Raw genomic sequence first — 25,496 nt, forward strand, 5'->3', positions numbered from 1 at the left:
AAAAATGTATTTAACTGCAGTGTTTGAGTAAATGTACCACTGTATCTGAGCTGTAAATTGATTTTTGATTAAAGCTCATGGCTGTCTGTGAGGTTGTCACAGATAGCTGTTAGGCTACATATAACTGCCAAAGGCCTATGTTAATCTACTATTCTTTCCCAATGATCTCATCAACCAGTCTTTCCCTCTGCCACCTCACTTTCACCAGCTGCTACTTTGTTTCCAGATCTTTGTTTCCAGATTTGGGACATCCCCAGTGGAGGCGTTTCTTGTCCTCCTAGTATACTGATCTGATGACCTCCCTGAGAGATTTCTCCACTGGTTCACTAAATTTAACAATCCATGCCACGATCATATGAGAAAGTTAGAGCACTGAAAATGTCACCCAGTAAGTTTCGTTTCCAGATAAAATGTCTATGTGATATTATCCAAACGTAAATGAAAACAAGTGTTTAAAATTTATATTTTTTATTATTTCTTTAGGAGCTAGGAAAAAAGTAAACCAAATAGAATTTAACAGAAGTTTGTACATTGCAATTAAAATCAGGAAGCAGAGAAATTATGCAATATGGTGAGAGGTACAAGATAAAAATAGTATTCCAGGGTCTTGGTGGCTGGGAGACGTTCCCTTTAACAACTGATTCAGGGCTATGTATATGCCAGATATTGCATGAATTATGGTTGTATAAATTGGAGGCAAGATCTCTGGCTCCAGTGTGGCAAATTCAGCTCCTTCAGAGTTTGCATGATGACATAACACTCAAAATAATCTTACAATGTTGACATTAATATAAAATAAGCAAATTACAGATGGTAATTACAGATGACTTAAGCAATGACACCATGCTTCTTCAGCTAAGGTGCAAAATGAACAGAGGGGTTAAGGGTAGGCATGCTGTTAAACAGGGGAAAAAAAAAAAAATACAAAGCTAGAATAAACTCTTCATTTGTGGAAACCACAATATACTGAGTGATTTTTAACATCAGTCGAAAAAAAACCAAAACAAAATAACTTACTGTAAATACAAAATATTCAAAATTCAAACCTTTAACTACAGGGATGATGTACTGAAAATTTTACAACTCAGTTATTTTGTTTTTGCTTATGATAAATGTATTCTGACTGTGAGCTCGTGAGTATGACTATAACCATTCAAGTGTCAAAAGGTTGGGTCAGTTTGACCCACATCATGGCAGAAAGGGCTTAAAAGCCCCAGAACAGAGCACTCATTTTTATCAAAGCACTCACTGCTGACACAACCTCATTACTGCACCATTATTTATCTACCCAGTCTGGAGGACAAAGGTACGCAGGGGGGAAGCCCTTCAAGTATTTGTTTTTTTCTTTGCCGCGATCAAAATGGTTTCTGCACAATTACCAAAGAACAACGAACCTTAAAATAAACAACAGAAAATAAGAAAACTAAAACAACAATCTTAGATAGGTAAGGAAGGAAGGTTTTTTTTTTTTTTCTCACTTTGAGATTGTATTTGCTTAACAGTCCTCCAGGGGGCGCTGTTGACCTTATTATTGGAGCTGAGGAATTTTGACAGAAACTATCGATGAATAAAGGAGTATTTAAGTTATTTCCATGTGTTTGCGGTCTGCGAAATCGATGAGCGAGAGGGGATCATGTCCAGCAGGTACTCCCTCTGACGAGCGTCCACGGTGGCTGGTGTCTTGTGACCTGTCAGGCTGGGGTTCACATAGGCCATAGTCACTCCTGTGAACATGCAACAGAGCCGCAGGTCAGGGTGTGGAGCAAGCCTCTCACTTGACTGAGTTTGTGTAACACCTGAATATTTTGCCATCCATATCCCCACAACAGACAGACAGACAAAGGGAAAATGACAGAATTTCTACTCTAAGGTACAGTAGTGACACCCAGGAGAAAGTAATCCAGCACACTGAGGGACTACAGGAAGATGGAGATCATTTGCAGATGGGGAACTGGAGAGTGGGATTGCCTTGTCCGAAAACATTTCCTCCTGCCTGTTTCTTAACTGAGCTTTATTTTTCTGTAATGTGTGTGATTATTCTACATAAATGCACCTCGGTAAATGATTCTTTAGCACTAGAAAATTTTTAATTTAGGATGTGTAAGGATTGCTTTTGGACCAGACAGGAATTTGAAAGAGAGTAGATGTCAGGCGCCAGAGTTGGGCTGGCATTAATGTGAGTCTACCTGTATTGCTGTTGCTCTGCTTCTTCCATGCAGTGGATGAGGCACTACCTCCGCTGATATTCCTGCCGCCGCCGAGTCCACTGCTGCTCACCTTTGAACTCTGGACAGAGCGGTGAGAAACATGGGCATGCTTACCTGGCCGGCTGACCAAAGCTGCGGCCGCCACTGCACTTTGCAGCTGGGAAGAGGAGGAGAAGGAATGGGGGACTCCCCTCATCCCCACTGATGAGACACCATGGGACAGCTGGCCCTGGGAGCTCTGAGCGGAGTTTAGAGACACAGAGTGGTTTTGACTTACAGTGGCATTGATTGCACAAGAATTACTCTTAAAAAAGAAAAACTGATTCCAACCTGCTTGATGGAGTGGTGGTGAAGGATGTTGCCTCCTCGGCTGGCCTGGTGGTGGTGCTGGAGGGAGGATGCTCTGGCCTGAGCTTGCTTCAGCTGCTGAGACACCAGCTGCTCTACCTTCATCGCTGAAGAGGCTGATGACGAGGATGAGGAGCTACTGTGGGAGACTGGTGAGGACGTCTGCTGAATGATTCGCTGCTCTATTTCCTGCTCTTGTTGCAGTGCTTTGACAAACGCAGCTTTCAGCCTACTGGTATGCTCAGCTTTCAGAGCCTTTTTCTGATTGGATGACATGCAGTCTTCACAGAGCACTGCCCCACCTTTGGTCTTGTCTTGCCTCCAGCGGCAGGTGAAGTCAGTGTTGCATTGAGTGCAGATGAAAGGGTCTCTGATAACGGGCTTGGACAGTGCTACACCTGTCTTTCCTGTATGGAGAGAGATTGGAAACCCAGAGACACTTATCAAAGGTTCTTGTCTAGCAACAAATAAATACTTTGAAACAAAGACACAGGAAGACAGATGACTAAAACCTAGATGAAAGTGAGTGAAACAATATTTTAATTCAATAAAAATGGGTAGGACAATTATTAACACTTGTGTGACACAAATCCAAACATTTATGGCTGCAACTAATTACTATTTTAATTATTGATGAATCTGATGATCATTTTCTCAGTTAATCAAATAGTTGTCGGGTCTAAAATGCCATTTGGGTCTAAAAATCACAATTTACTAAAGCCCAAGGGGATGTCACAAAATTGCCTGTAGTCCAACCAGCGATTTGCAAAGAAATGTTCACAATTTATAGGCTGGAATTTGAGAATGTTTTTCTGTCGATAGACTAATTACTTGGACAATCATTTTATCTCTACAACATGTAAACAAAAGCCATCAAAACAGAAAGCCAACCCACCTCTGTGGATGGTATCCAGCAGATTCTGTACCACTTCTTCCAATCCCACCAGGTAGATGAACTCATTATTGGCTGCTGAGGGCAGGAAGTTGAACTCTGGGGCAGGGGGTTTGGGTGGGGGGATCTCCAGAAGGGTCTTCTCCAGTTGTTTTCGCAGGGCAAGTTTAGCTGCAGCTTGTCGACTGGCTGGAGAGTCATTTATGTTAACCACAGACACACCGCTTCCTGAGGAGGAGCCCTTCAAACTGGATGGCGAGGTCTTTGAAAGGAAAGCAAACACAGGAAGAAACAAGACAGGTTAACTGTTGGAGCAATGCTGAAATTAACAAAGTCCTCTTGGTGTTAACTATTAATTAATTACAAGGTGTTTAATGATCAAAGAACAGAGCTCAGACAGTTGTTCACTGTTCAAGGCCTCTGTGACAGCCCAGTTACAAAAATACACTCAACTGTTACGGCTACACACAATATAAAAATCAGTGGTGATTAAATGATTATTATAGCTTATATTCATATATAAATCACAGGTTGTGAAAGTAAAACTGTCAATTGATAATTTCACTAATGCACAGACATACCGCTGCCAGTCAAGAGCTGGCAGTCAAATCTGTAATTACAAACATTAGCTAGTTTCTTCATTTCACACAGCCTCATGTTACCATCACTTCTGTTCATCAGTTCTCTGAAAAAGGCTGGTTATGGGTCAATGCGCCCTGTGAGACCTTCATTTAAACAGGCACCTGATACAAAGACCACTGACAGCTTTGATAGTAATTGTCCCAGGGTCAACATTTGAAGCCCTTTGGTCAAGTTTAATCGACAGGTTAACGTTATAAACTCATGAGACACGCAAATATAGTGCATTTAACTGAATGTGTACCTAAAGTTTCGTCTGTAATACCAAGTGGATAAAATGTAAGTACTACCTGTTGCAGCTCCTCAGGATACCAGATAAACGATATTTGCTGAAGGTAAACAAAATTATGCTAATTGTGTTGTCACAGGTAAAATGACATGGCGCTTCACTTTAACTGTCTCTATTAGACGGACCAATGGTTAAATCCAGGTCTGGACATGCTAACGTTAGCTAGTAGAAGCTAGCTTGATTGACTGACTGATTGTCAGTCGTTTCTCATAAAATACACGTCCGCTTCTTTTAGTGCAGCACCTGAGTCAACAGGTGACCCTGCACTGCAGCCCCCCCCACACTGCAGGAACTATATATACTATCGATCTGCTGCTATCGATGGTTTGATAGGCAGGTAATAGGTTTTCTTATGAAATCACTTGAGACTTAAGAGTTGGATCTGTGTTTCACCAGTCGGTGGTTTTGATAAGAGCGATACAACAGTTGTCCCTGGTTAAATAAAAAAAAGTCCACCTCTGTAGGAATCACACCCATAATGTCACATACTTCATCTGAACCTGAAGTAGCACTGGTTGTGGACATACTTTGACGCGGACGAATACATGCCCTGCACCTTAAACTCAGACTTAAGGTGAGCATAGAGGCTTTCCTCCTTCAGCAGATGAATGTGAAAACAGCCTTTATTACGAAACCCTGCACATACACCAGTCTGCACAGTGAAGCTCAAACATCCAGGTGAAGTGACACTGAGCAGAGTTGATGAGGAGGACTTGTGTAGGATATTACAGTATTTCCTCCATCCTGGATGGTAAAATACATTTGCATATTCCCTCTTTCTTTGTTTAACTTGGAAACACCTGAGAGGTACTGACCAGCATGTTAGCACTACTGCCAACTCTGATGAGGCCTGACTGCACCATGCCTCTCTGGCCCTGGGCTGTTGGGGCTGAAGTCCTGGGGCCCATCAGCAGAGGAGGGGGTCCTGAGCCTCCAGAGGCAGCCAACTGCTGCTGCTGCTGCTGGCGGAGAGCCTGGATCTGCTGTGGAGATACAGAGATGGGCTAACCAGGAAAATGAGAGGGACGGCACAGGGGGACGTCACAGACAAAGGTAGTGGAGGACGAGGAAGGGACATCAAAAGCACCAAAGCAAAGGGCACACATAAAGAGAGAGAGGCGCAAAGAGAGATCATAAGTTCTAAGTTTAAATGTAATTATTTCCCAGCAGTTTGTCTTAGAGAGTGAAAAAAAAAGCAGCAAGAGTGAATACCTCAGGCTATCATTGCCCAGACAAAGATGAGATTCAAATATAAAATATGGCATTTTAATATCTTAGCGTGCTAATAATAGTGCTAACATTTTCCCATGACTCACCTGTGCCCCTCTGACCAAAGGCGGCATGATGATCTGGGAGCCATGTTTGGATGACACCTGCTGCCCTCCTCTCACCAGTGGCGGAGGGATGACTGTGCCTGAACTCCTGGCTGTCAAAATCTGGTCAGAGAAAACCACCATCAGAAACAGTATGAACTCCAGCTTGAGGGGGTTTCACACTGATAGGCACATGTTAGAGCACTGACCTGCTGAGAGCCTTTATTGCTTGCAATTGTTCCTCGAATTAGAGGAGGAGGAGCAGAGGAGCTGGACAGACCTGAGGGCTGAAAAAAAATAAATAAATAAAAATAAAAATAAATAAATAATAAAATATAATTATATATAATAATTATATTTATATATATAATATATATATATATATATATATAATAATAATAATTTTTAAAAAATACACATTACACATTCAGAAAGCTTCAAGTGGAGGGCTGTGTTGTGGGGATGTGTGACTCTGTGCTGCTGCTGTTTACCTTCTGGAGAGTGTCCCTCTGTATCTGGCTCTGTCTGAGTTTCTTCAGCAGTACCAGCTTGGCCTCCTCCAGTCTCAGCTCCTCCTTCAGCTGCTTAATGATGCGCTCCCTCTCGGCTGGGCTGCTCTTCTACACTCAACAGATCATAACATCACTGACACCACCCACTTTACAAAAGGCAAAAACGCTTTCCTGGTACTGAAATGTCACATGTTGGAGCCTCATCTGGTCCATGTGACCACTGACAGTCATGCATGCTGTGGGACTTTTTCCAGTCGCTCTGACTTTGAGCGTCAATGAAATGTAGCTACAGTGTAAACAAAATCCCACCTTCCTGTGTCCACATTTAAAATTATGAAAAAAGCCAAAGTCTAGGTTACAGTTTAAATGTAAATCTAAGGATCCATGTCAGTTGGACAGCAGCATGAAATGCATGAGCTTTGCGTTTCTTGGTCTCACCATGAGCAAGTCCGTGTCCAGCTCCTTAAAGTGGCTCAGGCCATTCATGGGTGGACTCGGGGAGTCATTATCTGACAGGATGATCACATCATCATCTTCAGGGGACGGAGGGCGCTTCTCCCTTTTTATGCTGCTGGACATTAGAGGAACAATGACATTTAAATTTATATTTGAGTATTTCATAAGTTTAATACCCTTCCAGCTTTAAAATGTGAAATTTACATATTCTAGGTGCATTGCACATCATTTTATACACATTTCCCCAAAATTCAGACATACTTGATATTTAAAAAAAAAAAAAATCTCCACTAGAATTTAAAACAATGGTTAAAGTGTGTTTATCTGCATAGTATGAGTTGGCACTGACTGATCCAGTGGGCTGAGGAGGCTAAGAACATTTTATGGTTTTCGAGGCAGGATGACGAAGCACACATCAACTGGCTCAAATATCAGAGCAGTAATGTCTGTATTCATGAGGTCTACTCCTTAACCGCAGTTATAATTTATGACCGTTGATTCGCTCCACTAAAATCTAGCAAGTCCAGACATATCTTCACAAAGCCTCTCTTCATGTTGATTCTATTCCAACAACAACAGAATAGTCCTAAATGCTAAGGACGGGCAAGGTGGGACTGAAAGCTCCAGTAAAGGTCTTTAAGTCACAATGAAAAGGCTGTTAAAGAGCAGTAACTGAAACAGGATACGGTGGCAGGATATAATATACGTCTGAGGCATACAGGGCTAACTACATACAAAGCTTGCTAAGAAAAGTGGGGATCTTGGAGGCAGCAACCATCACCTCTGTCTACAAAAACACACGATTAAGCACATTTTACACCTAACGCCCCCCCCCCCAACACATACAGTATAGGCAACTAGTTCAAGTGCAGGCCAATATGTGAGAGCAGATGACCTAAATTCTTTGACCAGTGACACTCACAAACTCAAGAACGTGAGTAATGTTCCCATAAAAAACAAGGATGGCCTTGTGATTACACAGATTATGCATTTCTATGAGGCATAAGAAGTCGTTAAAGTCAACGCATGACAATGTAAGGCCTGTCTCGCCTAGCCGTCCTCCTTGTGTGTGTGTGTGTGTGTGTTAGTCTCTCCTCAGGGCTTAGCGCCATCATCACTTCCTGTGGATTAATCACTACTCTTCCAAAGAAGTCACATGACCTCAAAGTCATCATCACGTGACACACTCACTTTTCCTCCCCTACCTCCACCCCCCCCCCTCCCCTCCCCTCCCTGTTCCTTCCACGGTGGAAACCATGGCAACAACCGGCTGGAACCGGTTTGTGACACACGGCTTCATTTTGTGCAAGGGGAGTTTTTAGGGTTCAGGTGGTGAGTGGGGGGAAAATGGAGGTAGACTAAAGGAGAAAGTTAAACATCACCTCTGAGCACAACAACACCCCCCCCCCCCCCCCCCCCACAGTAAGTTTAAAGAACAGGGTCATAATAGTAACTTTAAACCTTTTCAGTCTTTTTAGATTCAAGTTAAGTGTTATTTATCCTCTTGTAAATTCCCATAAGTGGATTTCTTTCAACCAAAAATTTAGAGAAAATTTGTTTTTTGTTTATTTTTTAGAGAAACCAGGCAGCTTCTAGGTAGATGATGATTTCCTGCAGATTCACCCCGCCATTACTTTTTTTTGACAGGTACTGTTAGTTTACTATGACTGTTCCTCACCCTCGGGAGGTGCTCATGTCCACAGGCTGCTCTCCTGTCTGAACCTCCACTTTAATGGTGGCCTTCACCTCGCCTGCAGCCAGCATGCCACTGGACGTCTTTGGCTCCGTCAGACGGGCCCGGCTCCTCGTATCCATAGCTTGCTCCGTCTTCACCTTGCTGGCTCTGTCGTTGCACTCAGTCCGATTGTCTGAGCTCGGTTCAACCGTCAGCTCCTGATCATCCTTCACCGGCTGGGAGGTCAAAGGTAACACTAAAGATAACGGCAACCGGCTCTGCTCCTGGTCCTTTTCATGATCTGATCCGGTGCTAATCCGGCTCTGACCATCCTGTGCCCGTACAGGGTCGGGTTTTGGTTTGGTTTGTTCCTCTGCTGTGGGTTCAGATGGGTCCAATTTAGGCTTTTTGTTTTCATTTTCAGCATCGGAGGGCTCTGTAGACTGGGGGGTAGCCTCCCTCTCCAGCGCCCTCTTCTGGCTGCGGGTCTGGCGGACAGCCTCCTCAGACATCCCCTGCACATAAAAGTACAATTAATTGTGTGATCTGAACTGATGTTCATTCAAACAGGATCAAAGTTACAGGTTAAATCCAACAAGATATAGAAATTCAGTGTTTAGGTTTTTTTCCTCCATACAAAAGTTCAACAGAGTCATGTAACATTTCATAACAACAGCCAAGATATTAACCCAAACTACAGAGAACTGAAATGTGCCTGCTTATGCTGAAAATTTCAGGACATTTCACATTTGTAAGAAATTGCATGTGCAAACCCCATTAAAAAGTTCAAATGCAGTAAAATGTGGATTCCTTACATGTGAAACATCGTTCAGGAGTTGCAATATGGTCAACGTGTCACCAAAGGTCTGTTCATTTTATCTGGTTCTCAGCAACCAAGGAAACTCTCGAAATGTGCAGCCAAGTATTGTTCGTAAGCAGATACATTTGGCTCAAGCTCAAAATGAAGTTCTCTTATCCATTTGAAACTTTACAGCTGTACAGCAGTACTGCACAATGTTTAACAAGACAATTTAAGATCTGATTGATTGGATGTCTCATTTTCTTATTGTGATGTTGACATTATCTGACAAACCTACACTGCGGAGCTATCACCTGATAATACATTATGTCATCCATTTTCCTCAAAGTGCAGTTGTGACGGTGCATCTTTAATTTTGAACTTTGAGCAGACAAAACTGACCTTGAATCCTCTGCAGAAGACACACAGTGACATGGTGACCAGACAAAACATGTTGAATTAGTAAGGTCACATGACCAAGATGTTGACTAATTCCAAAACTTTTCAAATATCAGTATAAACCAAAAACCAAAAGAAGGCAGCAAGATTTCCGTTAAAATATTCATAGGGACCGGTGATTAGCAGTTCTTATGTAATTCATGTGAGCAAGTGAAACATTTTTTTCATTTGTTTCAAAGACTCTAGCTTATGTATAACCTTTCTGGCACTAAAGGTGCACCCAGTCCATTACAGTCTGATATCCCCTGTACAACACAGTCAATCCCACCGGATGCTGACGTGCCAACAGTAGTGGATACAGACGCAAACAGCAGCTCGCTGTGTCAGATGAGCCTTACAGGGTGAATCTGTGCACAAGTACATGTTGCACAGAGACACACTTTACCCCTGTAGTGGCTGCTCTGAATCCTCAGTGTCAGGTCGGAAATGGGAGGAGGGACACAGAGAGATGGTAGACCATATCAATACATGATTACCGTTAAGGTTTTGATAATGGCCTATTCCCTTGTTCTGTGTACACCTCTGGTAACCGTTTACATATGAGAGACACCAAACCTTTTTGACATCACAACTGTAGGGACTGTATCTAAACATTTTTTGTAACCTGCCAAAGCCGACAATCTGATAAGCACACACGCTTCACACAGCATTTGAACAGGTGTGCGGAGTTGAGGAAGAAGGCAGGGTTTGAACTCTAAAGCTCTCTTTACACAACTACTTCTGTCACTTTTTATATTTAGCCCCCCCCCCCCCCCCCCTTTTTTTTATGATTTTGTTTTTTTTGTTTTAGTTTTAATTTTTTGGCTTCATTTCACTTTTGAAAGTCTGAGAGACACAGGAAACAAAGGCAGAGAGAGATGTATGACAAGCAACAGCACCCAGTATTCTGTTTTAAATAACATTCAGCGCATCTCAGCCCTCTCTGTGATGGCTTGTCACCCTCCCCTGATTGTGGCTATGGATTATATATAATAAATACAATGAGTGTGTGTATGTGTGCTACTGCACAAACTATAGAGTATCTTTGTTGTGTGTTGCGGATGTGAACATCATATCTTGGTTTCATAAAGCATCACTACCAGGGGTACTTTATCAGACACTGGGATGTAAACACTTTATCCAGGTGTCTGATCAATCTCTGCCTTGTGCACTGGTGCATCATCAACTGATGTGTGGTAAGTCTGAACAACAACAAACATGACAGTGAATTATGTAACGAAGTTCAACATGCTGAAGTAAAGTAAAAGTATGATTCAGTAATGCAGAGCATTACTTATGTTTTCACTCTTGTTTCCATTACTAGAAAATGCAGCATACAGACAAAAACCAAACTTTGTTTATCTCCAACTCCTGAAGTAACTCGGTTGGTCCAGATATTGAAGGATCAAAACACGCCTCATGGTCGATTGTGATCATGTCTATGTGGATATCATAACCATGTTTTTCAAATTCAGTGTAAACTTAAAACTCAAAACTGGGATACTATGTGTGTAGACACACTCATAGAAATGACATTGGTCATTATCAAATGTGTAAACAGTAAACATGCGCTGACTCATATGGCACGGTGCAGGACATGATGTGGTCAAAGTTCATAGAATCTCAAACAGAAAGCAGAAAATGAAATTCATGTACACTCACATAGTCTCTATAGACTGAGCAGCCACAAAGAAGAAACGCAGCATGGTTATGTCTCGAGTCACATTCATGCATGTATGTTACAGACTCCAGGCCCAGTCCTGCCAACTCTGCTGAGGCCCTCCTGCCCACCGACGCACGACAGGAAGCTATGGTTTTTTTAGGGGGGTTGGGGTGGGGGGGGGGTTACAATTAACACTGGCAACCTGGGCTACTTTTCAGTGACACACCGTACACACTGAGACCCCCACCCCTTCCTGTTCTCAGAACGGTTATGGCGGCGAGCATTAAGCACACTTATTGTATCCATGATGTACCTACACAATACACACAGAGTCGCAGAGCAGCATGCAGAGCCATCGTCTGATAGCTCAGCTAAGTTTTTTTTCTTTTTTAATACTCTGACATCACTATGAGACACACATGACATGACCCTTTCCCAGGATTCACTGGGACACACAAAGCACTTTTCCTGAGAACCGGTTTAAACCGGTTGGCTTGTGTGTGTGTGTGTGTGTGTGTGTGTGTGTGTGTGTGTGTGTGTGTGTGTGTGTGTGTGTGTGTGTGTGTGTGTGTGACTGAGAGAGAAGCTGAAGCTAGTTTTAACCCTTCAGGTGCTGGAGCAGACGCAGGGCTTCCACAGTGACGGCCATTATACAGTGAGTGAGTGTGTGTGTGTGTGTGTGTGTGTGTGTGTGGGTGTGGGTGCATGTGTGTGTGTGTGTGTTTGTGCATGCATGTGTGTGTTGCTGGTGAGGGATGGGCTGGGGGGGGGGGGGGGGGTGTTATGGCATTATCAATTCTGGCACATACAGCTGTGAAATCATGTTGGTGGGAGAAGTTAAACACGGGGAACCCCCCCCCCCCCCCAAACCAACCTTACTCTCGGACACTGACCCTGTCTTTGTAACAGGGGATCTGAATGGCTGACAGGTCTCACATTTCATCTCCAGCAGTTTACACACATTTCCTTCAAGCCCCCCTCATGCACATATACAGACACACAAACACACTTGGTGAATCAACCCCCAATCACCCACTCAAGAACTTGACATCAGATGCAACCAGTGCAAAGCCTCTAAAGGCAACTAAAACCTAACTTTACACATGTTCATGCCGCGCACACAAAGCTGACATACAAGGCAACTGTCGGCTTTCTAACGCACATATCAGGATAAGGGCTACAGTACACTGTCACTTTCAATATTATACTGTTTTTATCAGGTTTCATGGTACAATAATCAGCATAATCTCCACAACAATATTATCCTGATAAATATTCAAATAAGATGGAAATCCTCAAACAGTGTTTAACGGCACTGTAAAGACTTCATTATGCGGTATGTGGCGGTGGTGGTCATGGTGATGTGTCCTTAAGTTTGCTGGCTCTGAGTCTTTTAATACATCTTTATCAGAGTAATAGCTTTCCATCTGCACTTCATTCCACCGTATCAACATACTTGGACCAAATCCTTTTGACAAGGAAAACAAGGAACATTGTTTCCTCTGTCTATGTTGACAAAACACAGTATTTCTCCACCTTTCTACAGTATCCGTGTATTTCCCAGAATGCTGTTGGGTCTTCCATTGTAGGTGTAAGCGACATTTCTGTAGGAGGTCTACAAACAGAACACTGGTAGAGATATGAGCCATGATATGAACTTTCTTTACTGTTTATATTGTTTTAAAAAAAATGAATTTCAACTGTAACAAAACATCAAGTGTACCACAAACATCAGCAGCAGTAACTGTCACAAATATATTGTTATTAATTGTAAGTCCCACTACCCAGCATTAGTCTATGATGCATGAGAGGGGTTTACCCCTATGAAAACGATTGTATTGAAGACTAAAGCTAAACTATAATTTCATTTCTAAATCAACTTACATGATTATTTAGTAATTATTTAATAAAAATGAAACAAATTAAGATGAAATCTGGTAGCTTTAAGGACATTAAAGGAGAAACTTTCCATAGCCTAAATTTAATGATGAGTAACTGAAAAACAATAAATAAATGTGTTTAATTTTATTTTTTTTATTAAAAATAAATATTTCTTTAATGACTGAATATTACACTGCAGATGTTTTATAATATAACACATTCTCACCTCAAAGTAATACATTAGTATTTAAATATTATGTTTTGATGTAAATGTGACACAGGAATGTTTTGTAATGTAACATTAGTGCACAGACAAATATCAACATTGATATTTACCATAATTATTTCAATGATAGTTTTTTGCAATAATCTTGCCACAATAGTGTCTGTGTGTGTTCATTACTCAGGTTACATTAACAAAATGACCATAACTCTGACTCTGGTAACAAATACTAACTTTTTATCATCATCATCAGTGAGTTAATGTGTATCTCATATACATATAAGAAACAGCTGTCCAAATAACACATTAACTGTAGACGGGCTGAGTGTACTTAACTTTTTAGACTCCACAAAAGCAATGAATAGATTTTTTACTTTATGTCTCATCGTTGCTTTTTGTGGCGAACTTGTTTACAAAGGGGAATGAGCATTGTACTGTTTGTGTTTGAAGACTATTTTAAAGGGTTTCCCCAAGTATTTGTTCAGTCAAACTCAATCCTCCTATTAACATTTACAGTGTAATTACATCACAATGATCACTAACAGATTATCAAATTGCACTGTGCAGGTACTTGACTCTTGGTGAGTATGGCTTTTACCATGCATGTCAAAATACATATTTAATCTGCCATCAGGTTCCTACCACTATCTGGGCTCTGTCAGAATCTACACTTTATCTGCACCTGTCAGGTTTTCTGCTGAGCGTCTTCCTTTCCTGCCCAAAGGTGCTTATTCATCTTGTCACTCATGGATCATGTCAACCATCAGTCACTCAGTCATCCTTCACACAGGTTGGCACGCTCACTCTTAACCATCATCGATGTCTGGCTGCGCGTACAGTATGTGTTCAGCATTTTATTTACACACTGACAGACCTTTACCCTGTGAAAACATACTTCTATACTCCACAAGGGTTTCTGAAAACTGTGCAACCACACAGCTGCACTACCTTGTAAAGTGGCTGTACCAGCAAAATATACTTATCAATTATCTGGCTGCATCTGACTGAATAACAAATGATAACAATGATGGTCTCTAAGCACTACCTTGAAACAAAACCACTGCTGCATGATTACGTTCAAACAATTTAATCTGACTCAGTGTAATTTAACAATTTGGCTTTGGAGCTGGTTATAGCCAAAGATAACGTTTGTGGGTGACTGGCTTGCTCATTTAAATGACTCTGGCTCTTAACAAGTAAGTGCTTCATTCAGCAGCTAACATGAAACAGGCAGAAAAAAGGCAATTAGAGAGCAAATTGCTTTGTATATATCTGATGAAGTCATGGAGGATTGACCAAACAGCTGCCCTGTGACCCCTGCAGTCATGTGCAGCAGCTTAAAATGTGGCCAGCAGACGACCCTTTCCAGAACAGTGGCTGATTACACAACTACTCTGGGTCGGTCTTGTGTGCGATCAGTGTAACATTGCTTTCTGGAAAACAACAAGGCTGAATCTTCAGACTCATCCAGTCTCATAATTGTAATACTATGAATCCAGCCAACTCTGGGATGTAGAGCACAACCGGTGCATCATGCTGTGGATGAACTTCTGCACTGTCTGTCACGACAGGCAGTTCAGTAACCCCACAGTCAATGCACAGCATTCTCCTCTCTCCTTTATTTTGAACAGCGTTGGACAACCCCTTCACTAAAGGCAACCTGTATAGTGTTCAGTGACAGTTCATAAAAAATGCAACCATGCACTGGTTTGTTAACATGCAAATAACACTTTACAAGGTCTTTGTTCTCATGAACAACTGACTGTTCATTCTAGATCTCCACAAAGAGGCAATAAAGTCTCCTAAGAGCAGACCACTTCACCACGATACCCTCCCCAGTCTACAAAGGACTTTCAAGTGCCTGTGTTATGTCGCCCTGGCCTGGCTGCAGTACTAATTAACCAAAAACTGCTGCTAACAATGTTAAATATATTCTCATCTATAAATATAGAGCTGCAATGATTATGTGACTGATTGATCTACAGAAAATTAATCAGTAACAGTCTCAACCAACACGTCAGTAGTTTTTGAAACACAAAATGACAAAAATTCACTGATTCCAACATCACAAATGTAATTACTTTCTGGGTGTCTTACTACTCTGTAACAGTAAACTGAATATTTCTGGGTATTGGTCCAACAAAAAGAAAGCATTTGAGGACTTTATCTCACTGTGGGGGACCAGGATTGACCTTTTCGAGGACTTGCTACGGGGTTTTATTCCAAACCAATATTCAAAATATTAATCAGATTAAGCAATTATGACAATTTTCTCCAATCTTAAAAAAAATCATGTAACTTAAAGCCATTCACTTGTCCCTGTTCACTCCTTCTTTATTAGTCGAATTATGAGCATATTAAAGTTCAAAGTTGTAGACTAGATTTTAATTATTATTGCTGCTAAAGTTGTACAACAGGTCAGACATTATGTAAAAGACCTTAGCAAATCTCTTTCCAAACCAGTATTTTGAAGTCTTAACCTCTCACAAATAAAGTTAACAGCAGCAGTCAGTGCATGCATGTGGTCTTGTCAACATACCATGAGCACCACCGGCTTCCGTCACATTCAATCACTGAATAATAAACGCGTATAAATCCACCTGTGTGCGTTCAGAGGAACAGACCACGGAGACATGAGTGTGGACTGGTTTCACGGCAGAGATCCTGAGTCTATGCTTTGTCCCGAAGCGCTGCAAACTGGTCTGGCTGTGGTGGCTGGATGTGTGTGTGTGTGTGTGTGTGTGTGTCTGGGTGAGAGGAAGAGGCAGGGAGGGAGTGTGTGCGGTGTGTGTGAGAGTGTGTGTGTGTTCAGCTTTAAGAGGAGGAAGACTACGGTTGTCACAGCGAGAAGTAGGAAGATTAGCTACCAGATAGCAGAACCAACCCCGGTGCCACGGGGCTGAAAGCGGGCAGCAGCGTCCACCATTACCGCAACACCGCCCAGTACACCGTCCAAAACCACAGTCAGCCCTTTAAAAACTAAACCCAGCCCACACTACATGTGCAAGCAGCCGGCTTTTTTATTACTGACGCCGCCTCGGAGGAGGGGAGCGTGTTGTTAGTTAGCGGGCTAACATTAGCTCCATCGCACAAACAAAAACACGAAGCCGCCTCAGCCCGGATGAAAGCGGGTCGTGTCTGACCATCGTCGGGCTAAAGGGGACTTCAAGTCAAAGTAGTAAAAGTGCTCCAGCCGGGGGGGGCTGCTCGTCAACACGCCCACACGACCAGAACCGAGCCCGAGTCGGTGACCTGGCTGCGCCCCGATGCGGGACAACCACCGGGCTCAAAAAAAAAAAAAAAAAGGGGGAAACACAAACTTTCATCCTGCTGCTGCTGAAAGTGAGGCTGTGTGCGGTCACCGGGGTGTTTACCCGGTTTCCCCTCCCGAGGAGAAACTCATGAATGTGATCGCCGGCCCACGGACGGACGGAGCGGAGCTTGCCGCCGACAAGCCGCTGGCGATGTCACGTTATAATCCTTACCTCATTGAACGACTTCTACCACGCTGAGCACGGTCCCGGGATCGTGTTCACAAGCTGGCACGGTGAAGGAAAACGTAAAATAAAATACATTTTGGCAGAGCAAGCCCCCCCTCTCCTCCTCCTCCTCCTCTCCTCCCCGGTGCTCAACCTTTGGCTCTGCGGAGAAGTGTTACTTTTCACCAGCCCATCAGCTTCTTTATCGTCACAGATAGGTGGAGGAAAACCTGGCTCCTCTCGACGAGTCCGAATAAAAGGCTCCCCTCGATCCACTTACTAAAAACTTCGGCTTTACCTCAGTCAACTTACTCGGTCGCTTTGTCGCCTCTTCTTCGCCGATGGTCGACCAAGGACTGTTTAATCTGCAGCTAACCTCGATAAATCGTTGCTTTTTTGAAATCCAGGGGATATCCTCTTTTTTTCGGCCCTCCCCACTGCCGCGTCTGTTGCCAAATAATGCGCCTCAACACACATGGAGCCGCTGCGTCCTCTTAGTGGGCATGCGCACCTCGGCATACCAGGGCGACAGGATCACATCATGTAAGCCAGTGACCACCAAGGGCCAAAGTAGGACGACCATGTCAGGGGCCCCTATGACCTATGACTGCACCAGCAACTACAGACTAACACACATTTACACACTTACAAACACACACACACACACATCATGTTACCATAAAAACCTATAGAAGATGTAAAGCATCACTCATTTCCCCCTAAACACTCACCAGCATCACATTTGCCCTCATAACTTACAATATGTATCTAAACTGGCGACGCCAAGTCAGGACTCTCAACTCTAAGTTCACTTTTTCCAGTATGCTGAGCACACTGGATCTGGTTTCACCAAAAACATTTAAAAAGAAAACGTGACAATTGAGAAAGATGCTACATATAGAACAATATCATTTTACACAGTAAACAGTGGGAAAACTGCAGTTGCAAGATTATGCAGCACAAACATTGCATGCTGTGCAAGACAGCTGGCAATCAGGGAGCCCCGACAGTCCCAGGTCCACTGCAAGTCTGGTGGTTTTTGGTAAGATGACCAACTGCAAATTTGTTAGGGAACTCACACCATTAAAATACAATAAAAAAACAAAACTGTTTTTATTTTTTGTTTTGGCTGCTCCGCAATAATGGGGTCAGCCCTGTAATTTTGAGTGTTTGTGACTGAGTGATCATAGTTGTCAGCCAAATGCCACGAGCTAGAGTTTCCCCATTGGCCGTTGCTCTTTCAAAATGAAGTGATGCAAACGTACATTATGTGTGCACACGTGTGTTAGTAATACAACATAGTATACTGTGTGTGTGCGCATACATATTGTATATTGTATTACTAATTCAATAGTAAGACAAGTATAGCAGCAGTCACCTTGTTAAAGTTACCCATAATGGAAGAGCTCCAGAGGACTGAGGCTCCATCAGAGCTGATGTGGACCATGAAGAGAACTGAGTCCTCTTTCAAATTAACTCACGATGCAAAAACACAAGAAGAACGGAGTCTCTTTTCTGTTCATCCACTTTAGCAGGACTGAGTTTGGTTCATTTAAAAAGCTCTATATATGAAAACATCCTGATATTCTGTCATGTCTAACTGTCTCTCTGAGTCATCACTCTACAAGTAAATGTAGTTAAAATCACAGCTCGGTCTTTATCAGGATTTTAGCTGCTGCAGAGCAGCAGCTTGGAAATGGCTTGGAAGTTAACATGTTGTCTTGATGGGCTGCGGACAGTCACTATTTTGTACTTGTTCCATTGTCTGACAACAAAAACAGAGAAACATGTGAATTAAAACAGTTTTTTGGGGGAATTCAGCTACGTTAAAATACTGTTTATGAGAGAACAGAGATTAGGAGAGAAGCAAACAGATAAGGTCTATCCAGATACTAGGTTTTGACCAAGTCTTGTTTTTTTGTAATGAAACCTTGTATTGTGGAGGGATCCAATGTCTGCGATAGCAATCTTGTGCCTTGTGGCCCCCTACTTGGTTATTATTTTTCAATGAATTAATTAATCAATTTATAAATATATACATAATATATAGACGAATCAATATATAAATATACAGTATAGTGCATATTTTCCCTACTCACAAAGTCCAAAAACTGCCTGTGATCTTATGCCAGCAACTCCAGCTTCATATTTACCTCCAGCCTGTCAACAGGGAACTGCATCAGCATCACACCTGAATCCTCAGCCCAGCCTCAGCATCACATAATTACCTCCTGTCTCTTAAGGACCTACGCCAGCATCACATTTGACTCTCTGACCCCACATTAAGATCTAAACATCAACCTCAACAATATACTGTGTCTTCTGTATTAACTGAGAAAAAAAAAACTAATGCAATATCAACCTTGCACTTTACTGTAGGGATTAAGACGGGGGTGGCATTAATGACCGGTCAGCCGGGCTTGCAGCTACAGTCAGATCCATACATGTGAGTCCAGAGCACACACAGCAGGGTTACTACGTCAGAAGTTGCAGAATCGCCTCCGTAAAGGCTCCAGCTGGCTGCCTCTTTCATGACAAGACCCGCATCCCTTCAAAGCATCCCTCTGAACTGAACTAATCCTCTCTCATCCACAAACACCAATATAAATGCACATACACACATATGTGTTTGAAATACTGTGATCTAAGTGAGGAAAGTAGTCATCCATAAAGACTGAAGTGGGCAGGGTTTGCTATTCTCTAACAGGTGGGAGGGGCTGTGCTTTAGTGCTTTGTCAGCCTCTCCCTGCTGTTCTTTAAATGACAAAAAAAAAGCTCTCTCTAGATGATGCTGCGTCATCAAATCTGATTGTTTCTGTCCTCTCATCCTTCCACTCTATCTCCTGAGGCTACAGATTGTCTCGCATAAAAGCAATCAGATCTGTACCAGGGGGCTATCTACTCATAATCACCAGGCCCAAAGCTAAAATTTAATGAAGATGAGAAAACACCCCAGAGTTTATGGGTCATGATGAAGCTCTCTATAAATAATGCCAGTGTTCCTGTGGGCCCATGGACAAGTAGCTGTTACCTCAGTGTAACCTTGATCAAAAAACAAGGGCCAGCAGGGACGCTGGGGTCATGGCCTCAGTATTTTTTGGAGGATTTTGGTCATTTTTTCCGACCTGGTGGGAACAGTACTTGTTGTATAACTGTATTGTCAAACTGCTGCATTTCAGCTTGAGGCCATCATCAAGGTCATCGGGTTCTTGTTAAGTGTTGTATGATGACCCTGACTAAGGCCTGATGCTGATGCTGTCAAATAAAAAGTCATGAGATCACCAAAATTAAAAAAAGACCATGATTGTCTTTTGTGGTAATTCATCCAATACTCAAGACATTTCAAGTCTTTGGGACTCATCCTCTGGGAACTGTGTATCAGTACCAAATCTGAGGCTTTTTACTGAAAAAAAGAAATCAACACCAAAATGGTGTCAGGTGAAAGGTTAGGGGATCACCAAAGTCGATAGGATCCTCTGGGAACTACGAATGTCTTCACAAAACTTGATACCAATCCAATCCAATAGCTGTTGAGATATTTAATTTGGACCAAGTCGGTGGAACAACTGACCGACTGAAAACTACCCATGGTTGGTATTTTGTTTGCCGCATACAGTGATGATTCAGCACAATAAATAAATGAGTGATTCACTATTTCCTCACTCGAACAAGTTTGTTGAGAAATATTTCCAGACACCATATTCAAACAGGAAATGAGTAAAATATGAAATGCCAATAATTATATCACACTTGAAACTTCTTTTTTGTGTCTCATCAGATTTTATTTGTTGGTGGCGGATGCACTGGAGGGGGGCTTGGATTCATGACCCCTGTATTTCTAAAATCATGGCTGCTCCCCAGCAAACAATGCATAATTTACAAGAGGTTAATTTAAAGAAAAGAAATTAAAGGCTTAATTGTCTTTTAATTAATATGCAATGGTAGAGAATACATAACAGGGACACCTGGCAGTATAATAAAAATGAAACAGTCCTATAACGACTGCCTATAGCATGTGCAGCTTAAGATAAGGGTCAGGTTGTTAGATGGGATCACAGTTTTCATTTAAACGTATGTTGATTTCCTGTGGTTGGACTTCAGGACGCTGAACTGGATTACATAATATTGTCTTTGTCCACCTCCTCTGTGTAAGAACTATAGGCTACATGTTTTGATTACTCACTGTTTACAGCTATCATATAACGAACCAGTATTTTATAAAGATAGGCCTAATGAAATATAGCACATGGGACATTTTTAAAAAATATGTGTTATTTTATCATTATTATTTTTAATTAAGTTATATGTTAGGAAGGAGGGGCTGAACTGACCTTATATAGGCGACTAAACCTAAAAGGCTTTGGTTTAAATAAATACATGTCTGCAGTTTGCCTGGACAGTGTCAGGTGAGGGGATCAGCTCTGAAGTCAGACTGAGGAAAGGTCAGACTCCAGGCTGCGTCTCCTCTCCCTCTCTCTCCGTGTGGACTAGGCCCAATGGCCGCCCCGTTACAACATGACAGCTTCAACTTAATCCTCATTAAGTACTGTAACAATGCAGGAAGTAGCTGCTGCAGTCACGATTAGACGGGCTCACTATTTGGCAGGAAATGGCTCCTTTCAGCTGCGCCCAAGACACCTAGAGCGTCCCAAAACTTTTCACGTTATTCTCACTGATCCTCTGCCTGTGGTGTCGATAGTTTCCCGACGGCGGCGGGAGCGGGCACATGAAGGAGGGGAGAAGAAACACGATCATTTGATGATATTGTGTTTTTTGTTGAAATGTTTACATGAACAGTGACGATGGATGAGCTCACGGAGGGGGTCTCATTTGAATACCGATGTAGACTGTATGATCGGCTGCATAACCCGGCGTCCGTAGGAGAATAAACAAAGACGATTGTGTTTAAAACACCAAAATAAGTTGTTGTCTCAGTGCGAATGAAGACAACTAACTATTTAATTATAACCCTTACTTTCATTTCACTGCAAATTATTTTGTCAAAATTGCATGTCCTGTGGAGGACGTTTATATTTCAAACGCATTTTTAGGTGACATCTCAGCAAAAAGTGCGCATGTTTATCATTTTTGTCAGTTCAGATCATTGAATTAACTTTCAAGTCATTTATGTTTTGGATTAGATTTGAACCTCCAACTGACTGCTGATAAGAAATATAAAAATCAACCTTGCATCTTTCAATGTGAGGCAAGTCAATGCAATATTGATCAAATTAATATATTCTTTAGCAATGCAATTGCACAGACTCACAATGTGAAGGCTGTTTATTTCCATGTGTTGCCAGTTTAACATCCTCAGGTGACATTTAAACTTCATAAAGACTTGCCAGACCTGTTCTAAAGTATGTGTAATTGTTGTTTGTACAACTAGTGTAATGCATTACACACATCATTTCATAATCGCATTACACTGACTAGTTACATAGTTGCATGTAGGCCTAATCAGAGTAATAAAAACTGGTAAAAGAGTCACCATAATTTGTGTCCCCTGTGGCAGGACTGCAGGCTGGCCGCTCACTGAGGAGTAAAACTGAAGAGCACAGACGGTATGATAAGTGATCTGTCAGCACTCTTCGGCCTGATGAATTCCCCTGTGTTCAAACAGCAAACAACTAGTTTTCAATGTCAAACATTAAGTCTTAGATGGGATGTGACATACAGTACATCCCTTCCTGGCACACTTTCCCACTCAAAAGTTGGTCTTCTCTAAACTTTTCTCTGTATCTCATTCACTCACGGGAATTGTTTGGTCTCTGTGATCAATAAAGAGAAGGGTCCGGGTCTGCTCTATTTGAAAAGTGCCTTGAGATAACTTCTGTTGTGGTTTAGCGCTATCTAAATAAAAATGGACTCCGCTCATATGACATTAATTTCTTTCATTTTCATAAGCCTGAAACAACCTCTCAGACAGCTGGATGTCAGGACTCATCAACTGAATCATCAGGCCTTTCGATGACCTGATCCTCGTCTCTCTCAAGGTCTTGATGGCCTTTGCATCTGACTAAAATTTTGCTACCCCTCACACAGTTTATTCCATTTTTTGTGTGTCTATTTCCAGTGACAGATTTTTGCTGTTGTCTTGGTTATGTACTCAACATGTGTTGGATATGAAATGAAACAATGGCTATTCAAACCCATCACACTCAATTTTCTAATAAGAATACTCAGTGTTGCATCTTTCTTGAGGAGACGATCTTTAGTCAAACACAAATAAGACAGGCATCACCATGCTGAGTGCATATTAAACCCAGGAGTTTCATTCTGGAAAATTTGTGGATGTTAATTAGCAGCAGATGATTAAATTTTCTTGTTATCCTTTTAGCCTGTTATTGACGACTGCAGACTAAAGCTTTAACCCCTTCAACTTTACAGAGGACAGGCTGTATTTGAAATCTCAGCTCTTATGTTTGAAATGAATTCTGTGAAATTGTCAATAAAATGTTTATGTTTGGCCTCTCAGAATGTTTTTTTTGAAGTTATAGCTCCTTAACTTTATATCATGCACCCTTTACATTTTTGTTGACCATTTTTAAATGAATGCTATTAAGTGTCAGATTTTTGGATGTATGTGTTTTTCATTATTGTGCCATGCATCCTTCATTTCTGTATGCCAGAAAAACAATATGCAGATACTTGAAAGTTGTTTAAGTTGTACAATACTTCACTGTGTGGAATGCAGTGTAAGTGCAGACCAATCTGAAAACTCTGCTATCCATTACCCTAACACAATAAAATAACTTGTGTAAGAGATTTTCATAATGTATGAGAAATGACTGAAAACAAAACAGATATATTCTGGTATGGTCCTTTCATGGAGCATCTGCACCTCTCTCTGTTTATTGCCTAGCTTCACTCTCTTTGCATGAGGTATCTCATAGCCGTGGTAAGTCAAGTTTGGGGGTTATGTGTTATTATTTCTCATGTTGGGATTGTTTGTTATCCTGTCATAAGAACACTGAGGCAAATTCCTATCAAAGTTTTATGGTAGTAAAGTATTGAGTCTTTTCAAAATTTAGAGGCTTATTTAATATGACCAATCAAGCCATTCCGCTTTTGAATTTTTATTCATAAAAAGTCATGTGTTACAAGTTAAACATAGTCAAAATGACAATGGGGGAAAAAAAAAAAAAAAAAAATCAAACATTCACTTTTAAAACATACTGTAACGTGGCAATGAAATAAATGGCACCCAAACTGTCATTTTTGTTGCAGCAAATACTTTGCAAATGACCAAACTCATTAGTTTACCTTAAATAATAAAACAAAGAGTACAGAACTCTGTTTAAGAAACTTTACTTGATAAAACTAAAATGTACCTTTCCTCCATAAGTGTAACTAACGTGACAGTCCTACCAGTTTTTAAACAACAATGGCAAGGAACAACTGTATCTGCTATAATGAAAATCAACAGTAAATAAATAAGTTATTTAAATGCAGATTTATGCTGCCATCATCTGGAAAAAATGAGTAAAACAGGAGATAAGAAAAACCGTAGTGAGAAAAAACAATTATTACCAAAATCCTTACAAGGGAAAGATAAAAATGTAGGTTTCATCATGAAACAACATATGTGCAAACAGGTAACAGTCAGTCTCACTCAGTAGAAATATTACTATTATTACTAGTTTCTTGACACCAGGCAAAATGTGCACAGTATATAAACATACACCAAAGTGAGAGTGAAATGGTTGAAATCTAAAGGAAATTACAATCAGGCAGCAAGTCAACTGAATTGCAGTGTCAACAGATTGACCAAATACTTTTTGGAGTGTGATGCATCACAGTCTCAAGACAGGTTTAAAGTTCACTTTTGTTACCTTCAGAACAATAATACATACTATTGGATGTCAGAAAGCCAACGGCTGCATTTATATATCTATAAAATGGGCAGCTGGTTCCAAGGTCTACTAAGTGTAATAACATTACCAGCTGTGACAGCAGGGCTGGTATTGTTTTCACCTTGTGACTGTGTGTGTAACTGTGTGTGACTGTGTGTGTGTGTGTGTGTGTGTGTGTCATCATGGCAAGCTACCACAGAGGTGGTTTTGAGTTCTTTGGCAGGTGTTTTTTTTTGTGTGTGGACAGATTTTGTCAACGTGTCACAACTGTGTAAGATGCAGTCACAAAACTTTACAAAAGTGGAGCTGAGATCAAAATAAAGGCAGAGTTGGCATATGGGTGTGCTGAGCACTCATGTAGTACTAACTACTGAGTACTCATGGGTCTGAGTGTCAACATGTTGATGGGCACTGGGGCAGGTGTGATCCCATCACAAGATGGCCTCTAGTTTGAAGTTATCATTGATCTCAGCTCAGCATGAACACTCACATTTGTTCCTCTTCAGTGAATAAACTACATGTGCAGCTCAACCACCAATAACATACCACTACACTACAATAAGATCATTACAGATATATAGTCTACTGTATATCCAAATGTATCCCAACTAATACTGTGCATCAGAACCAGCAAAAAAGAGACACTGAATTCACGCACAACAATAGACTTGAGTCCCTTTTAACTGTCTGTCTGGCCAATTGATGGTTAAAATTTGATCACAAATTCTATTAAAATCTCTGTGTTCTCCAAGAATTTTTATTTTACTCCATCCAAAATAAAAATACGTCCTTGATGCAGGAAACAGTTAAGAGACGAGCTAAATGA

General features: G+C 41.4%; 1 protein-coding gene across 14 annotated transcripts; it reads right to left on the reverse strand.

The window, feature by feature from the left end:
* Nucleotides 1-451: 451 nt before the first annotated feature.
* LOC139629762 (transcriptional repressor p66-alpha-like) lies at nucleotides 452-17,286 on the reverse strand. Of its 14 annotated transcripts, none has more exons than XM_071492588.1 (11): nucleotides 17,127-17,286; nucleotides 8,335-8,846; nucleotides 6,639-6,771; nucleotides 6,180-6,308; nucleotides 5,898-5,975; nucleotides 5,692-5,811; nucleotides 5,191-5,355; nucleotides 3,451-3,709; nucleotides 2,538-2,962; nucleotides 2,322-2,445; nucleotides 452-1,724 (listed from the first exon to the last, which is right to left on the reverse strand). In XM_071492588.1, the coding sequence occupies exons 2-11, from the start codon at nucleotides 8,841-8,843 to the stop codon at nucleotides 1,585-1,587; spliced, it is 2,082 nt and encodes a 693-aa protein (XP_071348689.1). In that variant the 5' UTR covers nucleotides 8,844-8,846; nucleotides 17,127-17,286; the 3' UTR covers nucleotides 452-1,584. The 14 variants fall into 14 exon arrangements, with proteins under 14 accessions (XP_071348689.1, XP_071348679.1, XP_071348683.1 ...); XM_071492578.1 differs by having other exon boundaries at nucleotides 2,187-2,445; nucleotides 5,191-5,379; nucleotides 6,639-6,768; nucleotides 17,127-17,285; XM_071492582.1 differs by having other exon boundaries at nucleotides 2,187-2,445; nucleotides 5,191-5,358; nucleotides 17,127-17,285.
* Between the last annotated feature and the right edge of the window lie 8,210 nt (nucleotides 17,287-25,496).

Source organism: Trachinotus anak, unplaced genomic scaffold (assembly GCF_046630095.1).
Source record: "Trachinotus anak isolate AG129_WGS33_773 ecotype Australia unplaced genomic scaffold, CSIRO_AGI_Tana_v1 ptg000012l, whole genome shotgun sequence".
NCBI lineage: Eukaryota > Metazoa > Chordata > Actinopteri > Carangiformes > Carangidae > Trachinotus > Trachinotus anak.